A 16,920-nucleotide genomic window follows, 5' to 3' on the forward strand; every position below is an offset into this window, starting at 1 on the left:
TCTTTACCACATACATCTGCAAAAACTCTTACATTATAACACCAATAAATACATACAAAATATTTAGAAAGGCATAGATGTCAAATTCAAAATTAGGTAACATGCAGTTTAAATATGTAACAAAATGGAATCCAGTGGATATGGTTGGGATGCATTTTAAGCACACTGAATTTCTGTTGTTTCGAGGTATTCATTTGAAAACTGTGCTCATTTTTATCAAAATGATTAAAAATAATCTCTATTAAAATAATCACTTTCCCTTTTTTTTTTTATAAAGACACTCGTGTTTCTTTATTCATGTCGCCACTCACAATATGGCGGACGAGCTCACGAATCGTTACTACATAGCATTAAGCAAGTGCGACGTCTACTACACGTTTGTGGCACCAAACACTTAAATTACACAGTTATATAAAAATATCAATACGCATTTTATGTTGTGTAATTTATTGTTGACTTTACTAAATATGTTTATGTAATATATTCCATAGGTGTGTTCTGCTCACGATATTTTGTTCCGACCTGTGTTACTGTATTATGGTTCCCCCTTCATGTGTCTAACGTGAAGAAGCGAAGTGCCTTTTCGGTAAGCGGATAAAAATTGTTTAATTCGTGCATATATATGAATTTTCAGCATGAAACTTACGCAAACGCTGGAGCTTTACCCCGACACCAGGGTGACGCAGATGCTTTTTAAAAGCGTGAAAAATGCAGCAGAACTGAGACAGAAAGCGGTGGAGGGAAAAATAAATGGTGCCCTCATCAACCCGACAATGGTGAGCCACTTTTATATTATTGTTTTTAATGCTGTCAATATATTCAGCTTATGCTATTTGAAAAATGATTACTGTCTCGTCTTTGTTCATACGTGTGGGGCTAGAAGTGTCTGGGATGTAAAATCCAACTTTGTGTGCTTTTACAGCTGGTGGATTCTTTCCAAGTGCTGGTGGCTGCCAATAAAGCTTTTCATTTACACTCCACTGGAAACATGAAGACCAGAAGTCTCAACTCGGAAATAATTTTCAGCTTGTCACCGACAAACAAAGTGCGTACGTTTTAACAAAAATGTCAAACCATGTCACTTGAACTTGTTCAAATTTTGTCACGTATCAACCCCATATATCAATACAGTTCAATAGAAGTTTATGGACCAACACATGTTGCACATTGTTGTAAAAGTGGTCTGTAAAGCATCAGCTGATTACACTGACGTAATCAGTGTAATCTGTTAGATCTGTTAGATCGTTTTTCAGTCTTTGTTTAACGTCTTTATCAATGCAGATCTCAGAGGCCTTCAAGAGATTTGGGCTCTCCGACAGAGACGACTCGGTCCTGGTGGTGATTGTTCATGACAAAGACGAGATGCAGGCCGTGGCGGACATCACGGCCATGGTGGACGGTCAGCAGCTTCCAGTGGACCAGGTTTCCTCACTGTCTGACTTGGAAAAGATCAGAAAGGTAATGATCTAATATATATGGATCTCAGCGTATTTTAACGAGAGACTCACCAAATGGATTTAGAGCATAAATCGGAACATGTCTGTCAAATGAATTACGTTTACAGCTATAAATCCTTTATATACACACTTAAAAGGTGCATAAGTTGTGTTTTTGCTCTTTTAATGATGCATTAATCACAAATTGGATGCACAGGCTTGGATTTATTGTGCGTAATGCTGGCCTCGAGATTGTACCTTTTTCAGAGCAGCTCTTGCTTATTATTTTAGCCGGAAAATGCTACAGTATGTCCTGATCGTATTTGCTCCTTTTTGTCTCCATTACAGCTGTACAAAGTCACGCCTCAGGAGGAGACATGCGGCAGTCTGCTAGATGCCGTCGTGTGTAGAATGGCCATAAAAGACGTCATGTAGCTCCTGAAGACACAAGAGCAGCACGTGATTGAAAATCTGTTCTTTTCATCCCAAAAATGTATTTAGGATTATTTTTATATTTTCAATACCGTTTATGACTGTGTACTCTCCTGGGTTCAGTAAATTATGTCACAGTTCACTAGTTTTTATTCAGTTCTTCAGCCTGTTTTCTGGAACCAGTTTGGGGGGAAATTTAAATAGAAAATCGTAAAAAAAAAATTATGCTGTTTCTGGTCTTTCTTTACTCCTTTTGAACAGTTTTGAGATTACAGTCGTGTTACATTTGGTTGAAACTTTATAACATCCCTTAAGAATGTTTTTTTTCCTTTCATGTTTATTTGACAAGATAAGTACATACAGCTCAACGTGACTCGCTTTAGATATACAAAATGAAAAATTTATCGATCTTTACTTACTTCCATCTGTCTATTTTTTTTCCACTGCTTCCATATTTAAAGGTTATAGCTGCCGGATCACGCACACCAATTGAGCCGGCTCTCTTACATTTCTGAAAGCCAAAACAAAGTTAAAAAAAAAATCAGAAATTGTAGATTTATTTTGAATCTTGCATTTATTGACTTTGCATTCGGCAACAGAATTACTCCACAAAAGCTAAAAACTACTGCCTGTGTATTTTGAACTTGCTTGAAGCCCGAATGTCTAGAAAAATCTCTTAATTTTTCCAGATTCAGTGGCTTTCAAATGGTCTTTGACTAGTGATTTGTGCTGGTACTCAGTAAAAAGTAATTTCATTAACAATGTAATAACTTTAACCAAGTTAATTTTGTCATCGACTACATCTGCTATAAATTTATGGTGCTGGTTTTCAGTGTTAGTTCCAAGATTTGTGTTAAAAGACAAAAAAAAAAGTCCAAAACATTTCCCTTTTGAATTGGGGAAAAAATGTGAAGGAACGCTTTCAGATTTATCCAAAATCACATCGGAGCGTTTCAGTCTGGAAAGTTGGCCAGCTCGTCTTTCCCGACGTTCCCTCCGCTGAGGATGCACACGACGGTCTTCCCCTCCAGGTCGGGTATCTTGTCGTTGACGAGCGCGGCGAAGGCGGCGGAACCCGACGGCTCGACCACCAGCCCGGCTCGGTAGAGGGCGGAGACGGCCGCCTTGATCTCATCGTCGCTCACCAGGACGATCTGATCCACGTAGAGTCGACACAGCTCAAAGGGCAGCCGGCCTGCGGAGCAGAGCAGCGCCGCGGTTACGGCATCACATCGGACGCGTCGTCTGGCGACTGGCTCAAGGTTTCTACCTAGTCTAGAGTCGGATCTTAGTGTTTTCCTGGTCTGGTTAGAGACATGGAAGGAGAAAATAGGAAGATGGAAAAATGTTTGCATTTCCAGCTTTAATCTTTATCCAGTCGTCTAAAATAAATGATGTCTGTCTTTCTGCCCTTCCTGATTTGTTTTACCTTTTGCCCTTTTCTACTTTATTTTGTCCGTCCATCTGTCCACCATTGCATCACTTTTTCTTCATTCTTCGGTCTTGCTTTTTTCACTACTTTCCTCCTTTCCCTTTTTGTGTCTTTTCTTCTTTTTGTTCCTTCCACCCTTGTCTCCTTCGTCCTTGTTCCTTCCTTCCTTTGCTATATCAGTTTCTTTATTCCTTTTCTTATGTTTGTCTGTTCTTTCCTTATGTTATTTGCATTTTTCTCTTTTCTTCATTTCATAATTTCTTTCTCCCTTCTACATTCCATTTCTCCTCTTCCATTTATTATTTCCTTCCTTCCTTTTCTGTTTTTTTTTCTGTTCATTTTCTGTTTTTTTTTCTCTCAACTTCCTTTTATCTCTTTTCTTTCTTCCTTCTGTCTGTTTTACTTCCTCGTGTGCCAGTTCCTTCTTTGTTTTTTATTTTCACGCTTTTGTCCCTCCTTCTCTCCTGTAGTTCTATTTGGGTACTTTGCTTCCAGTCTTTTTTCCCTTTTTATTTATCCACCCACCCGATAATGAGAATAAACAATTGGTAAAATCTGGAAAAGTCTAGAGTTTTACATGAGAAATATGTTTGAACCCTACTGGTTGGACCAAATTTTATTTAGGAGCACTGAACTAAAGTGGGACTGGATATACACGCGCGCTCCGCCTATAAGAGGCTGCATGGAATAAAAACCATGGATTTTATTTCAAGGTATCTAGTTCAGTGGGGTTCAGAATGCACTACTTTAGGTTGACTAGAAAATAAAATCTTTTTAAAATGCCAGAAGTTTTTGGGTGTAAAATGGCTAAACTTGATAAGTCCATGTGATGTGAATACCTTTGGAAAGGGTAACGTTTTCACAATCGTAGCTAGATGCTAGCATAGAGGAGGACCAACCTGCAGAAGGAGGTGCAAGGCCAGAGGCAATGCTGTGTGTATCCATCCACACCGGCTTCTTCTCAATAAAGCTCTGGTACATCGTACAAGCTGGTGGCAAACACACGCACGCACACACACTTGGTATAATCAAGATCTACGCTGATGATCTGTTTCCACATTTGGGCGGCCATTTTTAAACTTCACTTCACCTCCTTCTGGTTCCACACCATAGATCCTGGTTGTGTCGCACCCCGAGAGCTTGATGGCAGCAGCAACCCCGGCTAGCAGGCCGCCCCCACCGCAGCAGACCACCACCACGTCCGGGTCCGGCACCGCCTCCAGCACCTCCAGGCCCAGGCTGCGCACGCACAGATTCTCATTTTAGGAATGAAAACCAGATGTCCGTTTCCTTCCACCTTGCCTGTGTTTGCTACGCTGTGAAATTTTCTTGCTAAATTGAAATAAATGTAGAGGGTTAGGGGAAAAAAAAGTCAATGTTTTGTTTAAGTTAGGAGAACCTGGCGTGTCCGGCTATTAGATCCAGGTCGTCGTAGGAGTGCAGGAAGGTCATGTTGTCCTCCTGAACGCACCGGTTCACCGCACTCATCAGAGAGGAGGTGGGAACTCGTTCTACTTCCACCCCAAAAGTCTGAGGAGTAAAATCAGAAATGCATCCCTTTGCAATCTTTATAACGGTCAGGTATGATGCAACATTTCATTTATCTTTGTTTTTCAGTCTGACCTGGATAAGGGTGGCCCTGGATTCAGGGGCCGTTTCTGGCATAACCACCTTCCCCTTGGAGCCGTAGTGTTTCGAGGCGTAGGCAAAGGACTTCCCGTAGTTCCCCGCTGATATGGTCACAAAATGGCCACCGCTCGGTCTTCTGGAGAACTGATTGGCCACTCCTCTGATTTTAAAGGACCCTGTCAATCAGAAACGAGGAATATCAAGGTGGAGTTCAGACATGTGGGATCAAGAGAGTGCAGCTCCTCCACTGACCGGTTTTCTGCATGTTTTCCAGCTTGATGTGGACGTTGCAGCTGACGCTCAGTGGCAGCGTGGTCTGGCACCAGGGGATCATGGGGGTGTTGATGACACCCAGGGGGCTGCTCCTCACCGTCTCCCTGGCTTCTCTCAGCAGATCCAGGGTGACGGCGTCCGTAGTCACGTCACTCATCTGCAGAACCAACAAAAACATGTGTAACGTACTTTTAAAAATTCCACCTGGTATTATTTAACCTTAACCATTTACTTTTCCTTTAAAAGACGAAGTAGAAATAATTTGAATGAATTGAAAATATATGACTTCTGTGTCTTGAAAAAGTATTCAATGTATTAATTGTATTACTGCTCTCCCATAAAGGCTTTCAGCAAATCTTATGTTTTTATCATTGTACTGCATTTGAAATGATCTTACATTTTATGACAGATATGTTGAGTTTATATTATAAACTTATGGTTTGTTATTAGTTGCGAAAAAAATGTTGGAAATATAAAAAACTTCTTGTTCTGGATACTTTCAAACAATGAATCCAAGACAGAAATTGATTTACAGATCTCACTTTGAAAAGTAAGACACCTAACATAAGCAAATACTTTGCGCAGTAAGTTCAGCATACTTTACACTTACCTTATTGCTAATACTAGTTGCTATTTCGTTCTGCAAATGATATGTCTCGAGGTATGCAAGTTGGACGGTGTTTCTTTTTCTTTTTTTTTATCCCCCGGTCCCTGTTGTCCCAGTTCTGACCGGAACTAAGAAGTCGGACGTAATTTCGCGACGGACCTGAACATGTTGGAAGGCGTTAGCTCGCGTTTTTATAGTTACGCAAGTTTTAAATGAATAAAGTTGTAAATATAAAGTCTTATATTTGTTGGAAACGACATGGGGCTTGTAAGACACGTCGTGTGCGCCATGTCGGGTGGAGTTGACAGCTCTGTGGCAGCTCTCATATTAAAGAGAAGAGGTGAGACATTCTTGGGAAACTAAACAGTGTAAAACACCACCTCAGTTACCCCAAAGTAGCCGTGTGTTTTGCTTCCTTGCTGCAAACTCAGCAGACATTCGTCTGTCGTTGATAAATGTGCTTCTTAAAGTGCTGACAGTTGTTGTGGGTCTCTGCCACTCGAAGGCTACAATGTGACAGGGGTGTTCATGAAGAACTGGGACTCTCTGGATGAGAGTGGAGTCTGCAGCACAGAGAGGGATTGTGACGACGCCTACAGAGTGTGCCAGACTCTGGACATCCCCTTCCACCAGGTGTCGTATGTCAAAGAATACTGGCACGACGTATTTAGGTACCCCACTTGTCATTAAATGAAACCATTTGCAGCTAATGCGACCTATGTTCCTGAGTTACAGTTGTCCCCAATGTATTTGCAGCAACCTGCTGAAGGAATATGAAAAGGGCAGGACACCAAACCCCGATATACTCTGCAACAAACACATCAAATTCAACCATTTCCACAAGTACGCCATCCACACTTTAGGTATGTATGCTTTTAGAATAACATATTCGGAATCTTTATGGCTTCTAACATGTGTCTCCTGTCAAATAAGTGAGCAGCATATCAAAAACCAGCATAAAAACCTGCTAATTACTAGAATACAGGCATTCAGTTGCAAAATGCCTATATTCTATTAAAAATTGTCTTTTTTTTTTTTGAATAATCAACTAGGGAGATGATAACTTCACGTTCTTCACTATCACGTGCTCTTACTTACATAATCACAAATAAAATTAAGATGTTGATAAGACTCATTATTTGAAAGTCCAGTTTATTGTTTGTTTTATGTTCTGTTTAATTTATATTTTCACTGTGGTTGCGGTGTAAATGCTTAATAATAACTAAAAGGATAAGTGTTGTCTTGTTTGTATTAAGCCAATGCAGTTTTTGGCAATGTTAGATCATTTTTATTCTATATATGGCGTCCTAATATCCTGCTGAAATCTCCAGTGAGGATCCATTTTCTCTTTACTGATAGATGATCCAATAGGTTTTCACGAAGACCTTGTTCTGATTGGCTGAAAACCTGGATATTTTGCTTTTGCGCGCAAACTGGTGCACTTTGCTTTTGTTTCAGGTGCCGACGCCATGGCAACCGGTCATTACGCTAGGACGTCCCAGGAAGATGAGGAAGTTTTCCAGCAGTTGCACACGACCCGACCCACCACACTGTTCAGGGATCGATTCGAGATCAGAAACCGTAAGCGTTCGGCTCCGTTTTCAGTCCAACCCATCTCTCTTTCCAGCACATTTGTTCTTATCCAACCCGCTGTAACTCTACTGTAATTTTTTGTTTTGTTTTGTTTTTCCTCTCCTGTATTTCTTCCCTTCAGCCGTGAAGCTGTGCAAAGGAGCCGACCTGGCCAAAGACCAGACCTTCTTCCTCAGCCAGATTTCGCAGGACGCCTTACGGCAGACCCTCTTCCCACTCGCCGGACTCACCAAGGAGTTTGTGAAAAAGATGGCTGCTGAAGCAGGGTTTCACCACGTGTTAAGAAAGAAAGAGGTATAAAAAAACAAAATGACGTGTCCAATAAGTCATTGAGCCCTACTTGTTACACTCAGTCTGAACCTTAAGACCTCTGTTCTTACAGAGCATGGGCATTTGCTTCGTTGGAGAGAGAAATTTTGAAAACTTCATTTTAGAGGTGAGACGGAGGTCTTTTTTTTTCCCTTCTTTCGTTTTGTTCTCTGTCTCTGATTTCTAACATCTCTTTGGTGAAAAAGTGATAATCTGCCACAGTTTTGTTCTACCTGTCAGTATCTGGAGCCTAAACCTGGGAACTTTGTGTCTATTGAGGACGGGGCTGTGAAAGGAACGCATAAAGGTCTGATTATCATAGCTATTATTGCAAAGCCTTTGGTTTAAAAATGTCTTAGTGTTATTATCTCCTGCTTGTGGTTCTTCTACAGGTTGGTTTACGCTGACCCTGGGCCAGAGGGCGAAGATAGGTGGCCAGAAGGATGCCTGGTTTGTGGTCGATAAAGACATTGTCACCGGTGATGTGTTTGTGGTGAGAACATCATTTTTTTTTTTTTTTTTCACCTCAGTTTTAAAGAATTGTACTCAGATTTTATGTGATGGCCCTACAGCTGGATGATATGGCTGAAAAATGTATCACAGAATTAGCAGTTCTTGCTAACGACTATTGATGACATCCAGGACGTGTTACCGTGGAATATTGTCTCTGCTCCCCGGATATCGAGCAGTTAGTATGTCATGAGACAGTCACACAGCAGCAGTCTTCAGTCAGAGGTGACTCGATAGTCGTTGCAAGACTGACTGTTAACATAAATATAATACCAGTAAATGTTGGTTATCAGTCACAACAGCAATATTAATGTTGACCAAAATGTTCATATTGGTGCATCGCCACAAAAACGCATATTAAGCCCCTTCTGCTTCAGGCTCCAACCACCAATCACCCGGCTCTCTTCCGTGACACGGTACGGACCGACCGCTTCCACTGGATCGCCTCGGACCCGCCCGCGGAGCTGGTCAGGACCCAGATGATGGAGTGCCACTTCCGCTTCATCCACCAGATGGCGCTCAGTGAGTCTGGCCGCCTCTGAGCAACTGAAGGTGTCGGCAAAGCGATGCAGATTCACTCTGACCCTTCTTCCCCTGCAGTTCCCTGCACCGTGACTCTGAACATGGACGGTTCGGTGTGGATTTCTCTCTCTCAGCTGGCCAGAGCGCTGACACCCGGACAGGTATCGAGTCCAAGACGTTCCCCCCACCAGTGTTGATTTCATGAGGATAGGTCTTTAACTCCAGGCGCTGCCTCTGTCCCTCCCTCAGTTTGCAGTTCTCTACAAAGGCGACGAATGCCTGGGCAGCGGCAAGATCACCCAGCTGGGGCCCAGCGAATTCACGCTGCAGAAGGGACGCGAAAGGCTAGTGGCGAGCCGGCAGCAGAACGACGAGCCGATCCCCGATCCAGTCGGCTGAGATCAGAGATCAGCGCTCCGAGTGCGACCATCTTGGATCTGCATGTCTGGTACATTAGGCAGCACGAGGAGATGATTATAGTGATTTCACTCAACCTTTCGGTCCCGACGGTGTTTGTTATACAAGGATAAAACAGTAGGAGGAAAGGGTTAAGTTTTGCTGCTGGGTGCTTTGATAAATCTTCTGTATCCTAACATCAAAATGAAGACTTTATTGTAATAAGATAGTTTACTGAGGAAAAATAATAGATTTCTAGACCATACGCTACTACTGACTTCTAAAAGCACACAGACGGTCCAGTTTATATTTATTCTGAAACTGTATAATCTTGTGTAAATGTATTAAAAATGTGTAAAGTTATTTTTATAAAAGAATCAAGAAGGAGCCGTGACTCAAAACAGTGAGGTTTTGCAAAATATTCGCCGATGGGAAAAGTCCAGCATTTTCACATGGGAGACCAGCCGTGTCGAAGGATACACCATGCCTGCAGCAAAGCACGGCGGTGGCTTAGTGATGCTGGTGGGCTGCAACGCCTCCTCCAGATCTGGAGGGCGAGACGGGTCCCATCCTTTGACGGAACGTCACGTCGTCCGAGTCTGGGAAGATGAGATCAAAGTTAGAGATGGTAGGTTGCAGCCATTTTGTTTGGTGGGAGCACTGCGCCACTAATAAAGCACAGTGATGGTGGAGTGGCGATATGAGATTTTTTTTTTTTTTTTTAAGTCACAGGACCTCGGTGCCTTTCGGTCACTGAGTTGATTATGAACTCCTCTATATGCTGTTGTATAATGTGAAGTTATGTGACTTGAAATGGGTCGTAAAGCAGAGCAACTATCTGAAACAAATCCAGAACCAATAGTCATAAACCTTATAAAAAAAAACTTAAACTAAAATGTAATGAAAAAGGGAGGATCGGACAGAAAATTATTGCTTCAACGTATTATCTGTGGATGTGTTTTAAAACAATTAAAACTTGGGGTGTACTTAGTTTTTCCACCTGTAGGTTCTCCTTTTTTGTCCTCATCTCTTTGGTACCAAGTGAAACGGTGGAATCTGTTTCATGCCAGTTGTAGATTTTAAAGTGAGAAACAGATCAGGATGTTTGCATTAAATGTTCTGATACATTTAAACTGTAATCTTCTGTCTTTTTTTGGCTCTAATATAAGTTTTTGGCGTTTTAGAAAAACTTCCAGTCAATTGGCATGAGACTGTTTTGAGTTGTGATCTGCTCACTTTCATTGTAGCGTTTCTTTCTGGAATGTCACAGATGTAACAAACGGAACTCATAAAAATGATTCAATAAAACTGAAGGTTTAAGGAATAACGCGGTTCCTGTTCCGAAGACGCAAGTTATCCTGCTTGGAAACCAACTGTCTCCCCGCCCCCCTCCCTTCTACTTTTTGTATGCATTAAACTATCAAACCACAAGGGGGGGCTATGACACAATATTCCCAACTGAAACTTGCCAAAACAAGAACGCATTCTATTTTAATGCAATTTTAGAGATTTTGTTCTATTATTAATCCGTCAGTGAAAAAACAAACACAACGACGCTTTACAAAACTGCAGAAATCGAATAAAACAAACAATAATTAAGTTATAAGTTTCCATTGTTTTAAAAAATCTTTGACTCAAATATGTGATCCAGGTTTTACATCAGAGCAGAACCAGGAGGGAATTGTGTAAAAATATAAACATTAATGATTAATCCAGCGGTGCCAGGTCCTTTTCTCTTTTAATATAATATACATTTTTATCACTGGATAAAAATGTATATTATGCATATAAGACCGTCTCGACAGGGGCGTCGTTGACCTCTTTCACCCCTTGGTGGCGCCACTGATCCTCTGTTCTTGTCACGGGAAGTTGTCAGTTTTATTTTAGGATTTATTTGTAACACCAGTGTGGATAAAATGTGTCCCCAACGCAGCAACAGACAATAAATTAAAAATAAAAATGCTAGATTGTGAGTTTTAACATGACTTGCATATCTTTGTCATCTCTTTTGTGTTTGAAATTATTAAACTTATATTTTTCTAAAATGATAATCAGTTGTTTGGAAATGAAATGTTCGTGTTTTGATACATTTCTAAGTGTGATTACAACAATATTGTAAATTTTAAGACCAAGCAGAACTTTTAAAAAATTAAATTTTCATTTTAAACTTCTAGTGTCAGATCAAATTAAACAGAATGCCCGTTATAGACAAACTTAGCATAATCACAACAATGTATTCCAGTGATATAGCAACCACTGTAGGTTTATATTGTATAAAACTTAATAAGAATTCGGAAGTGTCAAACATCATTTAGAAGCAAGCACAGCAAATTAAAACTTGACTATTATTACTGCTATCATATTTCTCAGTTCTTATAAACACCTAAACGCTTAAAGTATAATAAATTAGATTAAACTATAAATTTAAAAACCGTTACAGGTGATGTCGAAGCAGAATCATTCCTCGTGAACCTCATTAGCAGTATGATTACAAATATTGTATTTATCAATTTCCTAAAATCTTTAACAATGTAAAACATTTTTCACATTTGAAATGTAGAAACTGATGTGATTTGACCAGACTTTGTCTGATCTGCTCCAATCTTGCTCCTGTTGTAATGTAATTTATCCAATTATACAGGAAGCAGACATTTGTGTTTCTTCAGTTTGGTTTGCAAATTTTGGATTGTAAACTCCAGCAGTATCCACACTGCAGTCTATATTTATCGTCAGTGAACATTTGTTAGTGAAGACTATATACACCACCCGCAAGTCTCTTTAAACCTAAACTGACTCTCGATAAACTTCTGAGAAATGTATTCAGTGAGAATTTAAGTGCTGCTTGGTTCGCTTATGTTTCGGGCCGGCTCTGTGGCTCAGAAGATAGATACAATCCCGAACCGCACTTTGAAAACTTCTTAATTATGATACTTTTTCACTTTTATATCTGCATAAAACTTCTGCAAAAGTCGCGAACGGAAGACGCGGCGCACAGGATTTTTTTTCTTTTTTAAACAATGCTCTTGTGCTCATTGGTCATCCTGTCAGTGGCAAATCTCCATTAGAAAAAGTAAAGACCCCCCTCGGGAACGCGTCCCAGAGGGGGAACGCAGCAGGTTTATGGAAGTAAGTTGAGGAGGAAGAGGAGGGGAGGTAGAGGAGGAGGAGATCCACGGAGCCATTTTGTACTCATTTTAAACTCAGTGTGGTTTCACGCAGCCGCCGCGCGCTCTGGATACGCTGACACCATGGATACCGAGCGCCTTTTCCTGCGTTAAAACTCCACAATGAGGGATAAAAGTAAAATGCGGTGTTGGGAGAGGGAGAGTTAATCCATTACTGGAGCGCTTTCTGTGAACCTGACTGGGATCTGGCAGGTATCCGGGCATGGAGCCGGCGATGTGTTGGATTTGGATCTGTGTCCTGCTCGCGGTGCCGCTTGCGGGATGTTTGGAGATGCACCTTTCGGAGACTTTACAGCCCGGGAGCGTTTTGGCAAACCTGTCTCTGGGACCTGGTTGGACGTACAACATTGACAGGACTTTATCGCCCAACTTCATCCAGACGCTTTTCCAAGTTGGGAAGCGCAGCGGGGTGATCCGCCTGTCCCGCAGGATTCAGTGCGCGCACACGCCAAGGAACCCAGCGCCTGTTTATTTCAGAGCAGGTTCCTCGACGTCTGGGGACGCGACTCTGACGCATTTTAACGTGTTTGTCCACGGACAGAACTGTTTTATTAAGTATAAGAGAAAGACCGAGCCGGACATTCACATTGAACACGTTTTGAAAGTGAAGTCAGCTTCCTGTTTACTGGCAGGTAAATTGTTATTGAATGTTAAGAAACTTTTGCCGGCATCCACGCAAAGTATAACCCTTTTAAATACTAAATGTGTTGGAAATGACTTTGTTGCGGCGTTCATGCATGGGGATTTGTTCCTGGTCAACGACTTGTGCCTTGAACACAAAGAAAAGGTGGATTTGCACTGCACCCTGCACGGCTCTCCAGGCAGCAGGCTGTCTGTGCAGCTGAGTTTGACTCTGTCACAACATGAAAGTACCCACAGAAAGTCTGGCAAACTGATCCACAGGGGGAAGCGTCAGGTAAACTCAGGTCCGCGGTTCCAGATCTCCACCTATCAGGTGTCTGTCCCCGAGAATGAGCCCCCATACACACATGTCATCACCCTGAAAGCAACTGATCCAGATGATGGGGAGGCAGGGAGGCTGGAGTACAGCATGAAGTCTCCTCAAGACAAGAGGTCTGATAATTACTTTAAAATGGATCCAAAGACAGGGAGCGTATCGACCATCCAGCTGCTTGATAGAGAACTAATGGACACACATGTTTTCTTAGTTTTTGCAACTGACAACGGCACCCCAAAAAGATCGACCAGCTCTATCCTGACCATCACAGTTAGTGACAAAAATGACCACAGGCCGGTGTTTGAGCAAAAAACTTACAAAATAAACATCAGGGAGAATGTGGAGGTTGGCTTTGAGGTGATGACCATACGTGCCACTGATGGCGATGCTCCTTCCAACGCCAATATGGTTTATAAAATCATCAACGAAGACCGTACCAACTCTGTGTTTGACATCGACTCCCGGAATGGCCTGGTGAGGATCAGGGAGCGGCCTGACAGGGAGACCTGTGCCCAGTACAAGCTGATCGTTGAGGCTGATGACCAGGGCAAGGACCCTCATCCTCTGACCGCCACTGCCACAGTTCACATCACTGTGGAGGATGAAAATGACAACTATCCCCAGTTTAGTGAGAAGCGGTACGAGGTACATGTCCCAGAGAACGTAGCTGTCAACACTAAAGTTATACAAGTGGAAGCGACTGACAAAGATGAGGGGAATAACGCCAAAGTTCAGTACAGCATCATCAGCGGCAACACTAAAGGCCAGTTCTACATAAACTCCGAAAAGGGTGAGATTATTGTCATCAACCCTCTGGACTATGAGGTGATTCAGGATTATAAACTAGGGATCAAAGCTTACGATGGTGGCAGACCTCCATTGATGAATAGTACTGGAATAGTAGTGGTGCATGTGGTGGACATCAACGACAATCCTCCTATGTTTTTCAGCACTCCTTTCCAGGCCACTGTGTTGGAAAATGTCCCCATCGGTCACTCTGTTATTCACATTCAAGCAACAGATCTTGATTCAGGAGAAAACGCTCGTCTGGAATACCGGCTCACTGACACAACACCTGGTTTCCCGTTCACCATCAACAACAGCACCGGCTTGATTGTAGTCGGCGAAGAACTGGACAGAGAGACTACTGACTTCTACACCTTTGGCGTTGTGGCAAGAGATCATGGGAGGCCTGCTATGTCTTCATCAGCCGTCGTCAGCATCGTGGTGCTGGACGTGAATGACAACATCCCCGCATTTACTGAAAAGACGTACTCTTTAAAGATCAACGAAGATGCCGTTGTGGGGACCAGTGTGCTGACCGTGACAGCTGTGGACAGGGATATTAACAGCGTGGTGACTTATCAGATCTTCAGTGGAAACACCAGAAACCGCTTTTCCATCACCAGCCAGAGTGGTGGGGGCTTCATCACCCTGGCCCTTCCCCTGGACTACAAGCAAGAGCGGCAGTACGTCCTGACGGTCATGGCGAGCGATGGGACACTCTCCGACACGGCTCAGATTTTCATCAATGTGTCGGATGCAAATACACACCGGCCTGTTTTTCAGAACAGTGGCAATCTGCAGGTGCTTCTTGGTGAGGACAAGCCTATAGGCTCTACTGTGACTACGATCACTGCAACAGATGATGACACGGGGGAGAACGCACGGATCACGTATATCATGGAAGATAATGTTCCACAATTTAAGATAGACCCCGATACTGGTGTAATCACAACACAGATGGAGATCGACTATGAACACCACGCGTCCTACACTTTAGCCATCATTGCCAGAGACAATGGTGTCCCTCAGAAATCTGATACCACTTATGTGGAGATTAGAATTGAGGATGCTAATGATAATGCTCCCATCTTTAACAAAGATATATACAAGGGGAGTGTACTTGAAGATGCACCTATCCAAACAAGTGTTCTCCAGATTTTTGCGTCAGACAAAGATTCTGACTCCAATGGAAGGGTGAGTTACACCTTTCAGGGTGGAGATGATGGAGAGGGCGATTTCACCATTGAAACATATTCTGGAATAATCCGAACAGCTCGTAAACTGGACCGCGAGAACGTTGCTTTCTACAACCTGAAGGCGTTAGCTGTGGATAGAGGGTTTCCTCCTCAGAAGGCAGTTGTTTCTGTTAATATTTCAGTCCTAGACATAAACGACAACGCTCCGGTGTTTGAGAAGGATGATCTTTTTATTTATGTGGAGGAAAACAGCCAAGTGGGGTCCGTTGTTGCCCATATCACTGCCACCGACCCAGACGAGGGCACCAATGCTCAGATTATATACCAGATTGTAGAAGGAAATATTCCAGAAGTTTTTCAGCTTGACATTTTTAACGGCGACCTCATTGCGCTCACAGACCTGGATTACGAGACCAAAACAGAATACATCATCGTGGTCCAGGCCACCTCAGCCCCACTGGTGAGCCGGGCTACTGTACACATCCAGCTAGAGGACATGAATGACAACGTACCTGTGCTGCAGAACTTTGAGATCATCTTCAACAACTATGTCACTAATAAGTCCAACAGTTTTCCAACTGGAATTATTGGAAAGGTACCAGCCCATGATCCAGATGTATCGGATAAGCTGCGTTACAAGTTTGAATCTGGGAATGACCTCAATTTGCTACTGCTGAATGAAGACACTGGGGATCTGAGACTGAGCAGGGATCTGGATAATGACAGGGCTCTGGAAGCCCCCATGACCATTTCTGTCTCAGGTGAGTAAATGCCTTATTGCTTCAGTTCTACTTCTTGCTTAACGCACTGCTTGTAAAGTTGGGTTCATGTTGGGTCAGTATTTTCAAATAATAATGGAAATGTTGCGTGAAAAACTCTGCAGGGCCAAAACATCATTTTCTGTTGAATAGGAGTAGTGGCATGTTTCAGGTGCAGCACTGAGTGCAGGATCAGTTAAAGTGTTGGCTGCAGGCTCTGCGCAGGATCCGGTTGTGCTGCTTTCTGGGTGATGAATCCATTGTGTGCAAGTGGTTGGTTTGGGTAATAAAAAAAGGTGCTATTATCAGGGCTCTCTTGTAGCTGAGCTGCTTTGTTGTTGCACTCATGTGGTTTGGTGTTGAAAGAAGGAGCTCAAGTATGCCAAGGATTTATTCCCCTCATTTTTTGGTCTTCTGCAGAAGCACTGCAGGGGGGGAGAGTTTAATGGACATCTTGTGGCAAGATGTTCACAGATGCAACAAAGGACTTGCTTTGCATACTTGCACTTAGTCCCTGGATTGTTGAGCTAAAGTTGAAAGAAGTGTCTGGAACATGGGTTTGATCTGTAGGCATTCTTCCTGCAAGGTCATGTAGAAAGAATTTACTCTAAGTATCTTTTTTTTCTAAGACAGAAGGAGACTTTGTTCTTTAAAGTTAAAGATTAGTGAGATTCTAGTACATGGGGATTCTCACTTTAACCAGCAGGATTCACTCTGCAAGAAAATCTCTAACATTAAGGCAGATACATAGAGTAGCTAACCTGCCACCCATTGGCAGGTGATTTGCTTTAACATCCCTTTTTTTTTCTTTTCTTCTATTTTCTCACTCTCCTTCTGTCACCTTGATTTGCTCTCACACAGCACTTCAAGCCCAGAAATAGGCAAACAATTCAACACA

General features: G+C 42.5%; 4 protein-coding genes across 11 annotated transcripts in view; 3 read left to right on the top strand and 1 right to left on the bottom strand.

The window, feature by feature from the left end:
- The first annotated feature begins 276 nt into the window (after positions 1-276).
- On the top strand, positions 277-2,090 carry tprkb (Tp53rk binding protein). The gene is made up of 4 exons (XM_015047408.1): positions 277-776; positions 923-1,045; positions 1,282-1,458; positions 1,785-2,090. The coding sequence occupies exons 1-4, from the start codon at positions 636-638 to the stop codon at positions 1,869-1,871; spliced, it is 528 nt and encodes a 175-aa protein (XP_014902894.1). The 5' UTR covers positions 277-635; the 3' UTR covers positions 1,872-2,090.
- A 321-nt stretch (positions 2,091-2,411) lies between these two features.
- Positions 2,412-5,903, bottom strand: LOC106956517 (L-threonine ammonia-lyase-like). 2 transcript variants are annotated; one of them, XM_015047407.1, is made up of 7 exons: positions 5,813-5,903; positions 5,182-5,359; positions 4,924-5,105; positions 4,700-4,830; positions 4,391-4,539; positions 4,200-4,289; positions 2,412-3,063 (listed from the first exon to the last, which is right to left on the bottom strand). In XM_015047407.1, the coding sequence occupies exons 2-7, from the start codon at positions 5,357-5,359 to the stop codon at positions 2,822-2,824; spliced, it is 972 nt and encodes a 323-aa protein (XP_014902893.1). In that variant the 5' UTR covers positions 5,813-5,903; the 3' UTR covers positions 2,412-2,821. The 2 variants fall into 2 exon arrangements, with proteins under 2 accessions (XP_014902893.1, XP_014902892.1); XM_015047406.1 differs by lacking the exon at positions 5,813-5,903 and having other exon boundaries at positions 5,182-5,381.
- A 64-nt stretch (positions 5,904-5,967) lies between these two features.
- trmu (tRNA 5-methylaminomethyl-2-thiouridylate methyltransferase) lies at positions 5,968-10,456 on the top strand. 2 transcript variants are annotated; one of them, XM_015047404.1, is made up of 11 exons: positions 5,970-6,149; positions 6,315-6,480; positions 6,566-6,672; positions 7,268-7,390; positions 7,524-7,696; positions 7,785-7,838; positions 7,952-8,018; positions 8,104-8,204; positions 8,599-8,743; positions 8,822-8,904; positions 8,993-9,234. In XM_015047404.1, the coding sequence occupies exons 1-11, from the start codon at positions 6,068-6,070 to the stop codon at positions 9,140-9,142; spliced, it is 1,251 nt and encodes a 416-aa protein (XP_014902890.1). In that variant the 5' UTR covers positions 5,970-6,067; the 3' UTR covers positions 9,143-9,234. The 2 variants fall into 2 exon arrangements, with proteins under 2 accessions (XP_014902891.1, XP_014902890.1); XM_015047405.1 differs by lacking the exon at positions 8,822-8,904 and having other exon boundaries at positions 5,968-6,149; positions 8,993-10,456.
- Positions 10,457-12,321: 1,865 nt separating this feature from the next.
- celsr1a (cadherin EGF LAG seven-pass G-type receptor 1a) overlaps positions 12,322-16,920 on the top strand; it is an 86,529-nt gene continuing 81,930 nt past the window's right edge. For 5 of the 6 annotated variants that reach the window (XM_015047411.1, XM_015047409.1, XM_015047413.1 and 2 more), the window contains exon 1: positions 12,322-16,025. In XM_015047411.1, coding sequence (XP_014902897.1) covers positions 12,527-16,025 — 3,499 coding nt within the window. In that variant the 5' untranslated portion in view covers positions 12,322-12,526. The remainder of the gene's footprint in view (positions 16,026-16,920) is intronic. The other variant, XM_015047415.1, reaches the window with a different exon arrangement.

The sequence above is a fragment of the Poecilia latipinna genome, unplaced genomic scaffold, assembly GCF_001443285.1.
Source record: "Poecilia latipinna isolate Pla-1442-1.1 unplaced genomic scaffold, P_latipinna-1.0 Scaffold825, whole genome shotgun sequence".
Taxonomy (NCBI): domain Eukaryota; kingdom Metazoa; phylum Chordata; class Actinopteri; order Cyprinodontiformes; family Poeciliidae; genus Poecilia; species Poecilia latipinna.

Excerpts from the sequence above, each read along its gene's own strand:
- trmu (XM_015047405.1), top strand. The coding sequence starts at position 6,068 with ATGGGGCTTGTAAGACACGTCGTGTGCGCCATGTCGGGTGGAGTTGAC. Across the intron at positions 8,205-8,598 it reads TCACCGGTGATGTGTTTGTG|GCTCCAACCACCAATCACCC; the intron begins GTGAGAACATCA and ends CTTCTGCTTCAG. Across the intron at positions 8,744-8,992 it reads CATCCACCAGATGGCGCTCA|TTTGCAGTTCTCTACAAAGG; the intron begins GTGAGTCTGGCC and ends TCCCTCCCTCAG.
- tprkb (XM_015047408.1), top strand. The coding sequence starts at position 636 with ATGAAACTTACGCAAACGCTGGAGCTTTACCCCGACACCAGGGTGACG. Across the intron at positions 1,046-1,281 it reads GCTTGTCACCGACAAACAAA|ATCTCAGAGGCCTTCAAGAG; the intron begins GTGCGTACGTTT and ends TTATCAATGCAG. Across the intron at positions 1,459-1,784 it reads ACTTGGAAAAGATCAGAAAG|CTGTACAAAGTCACGCCTCA; the intron begins GTAATGATCTAA and ends TCTCCATTACAG.
- LOC106956517 (XM_015047406.1), bottom strand. The coding sequence starts at position 5,380 with ATGTTTTTGTTGGTTCTGCAGATGAGTGACGTGACTACGGACGCCGTC. Across the intron at positions 4,831-4,923 it reads CCAGGGCCACCCTTATCCAG|ACTTTTGGGGTGGAAGTAGA; the intron begins GTCAGACTGAAA and ends TTTACTCCTCAG. Across the intron at positions 3,064-4,199 it reads CCTTGCACCTCCTTCTGCAG|GCCGGCTGCCCTTTGAGCTG; the intron begins GTTGGTCCTCCT and ends TCTGCTCCGCAG.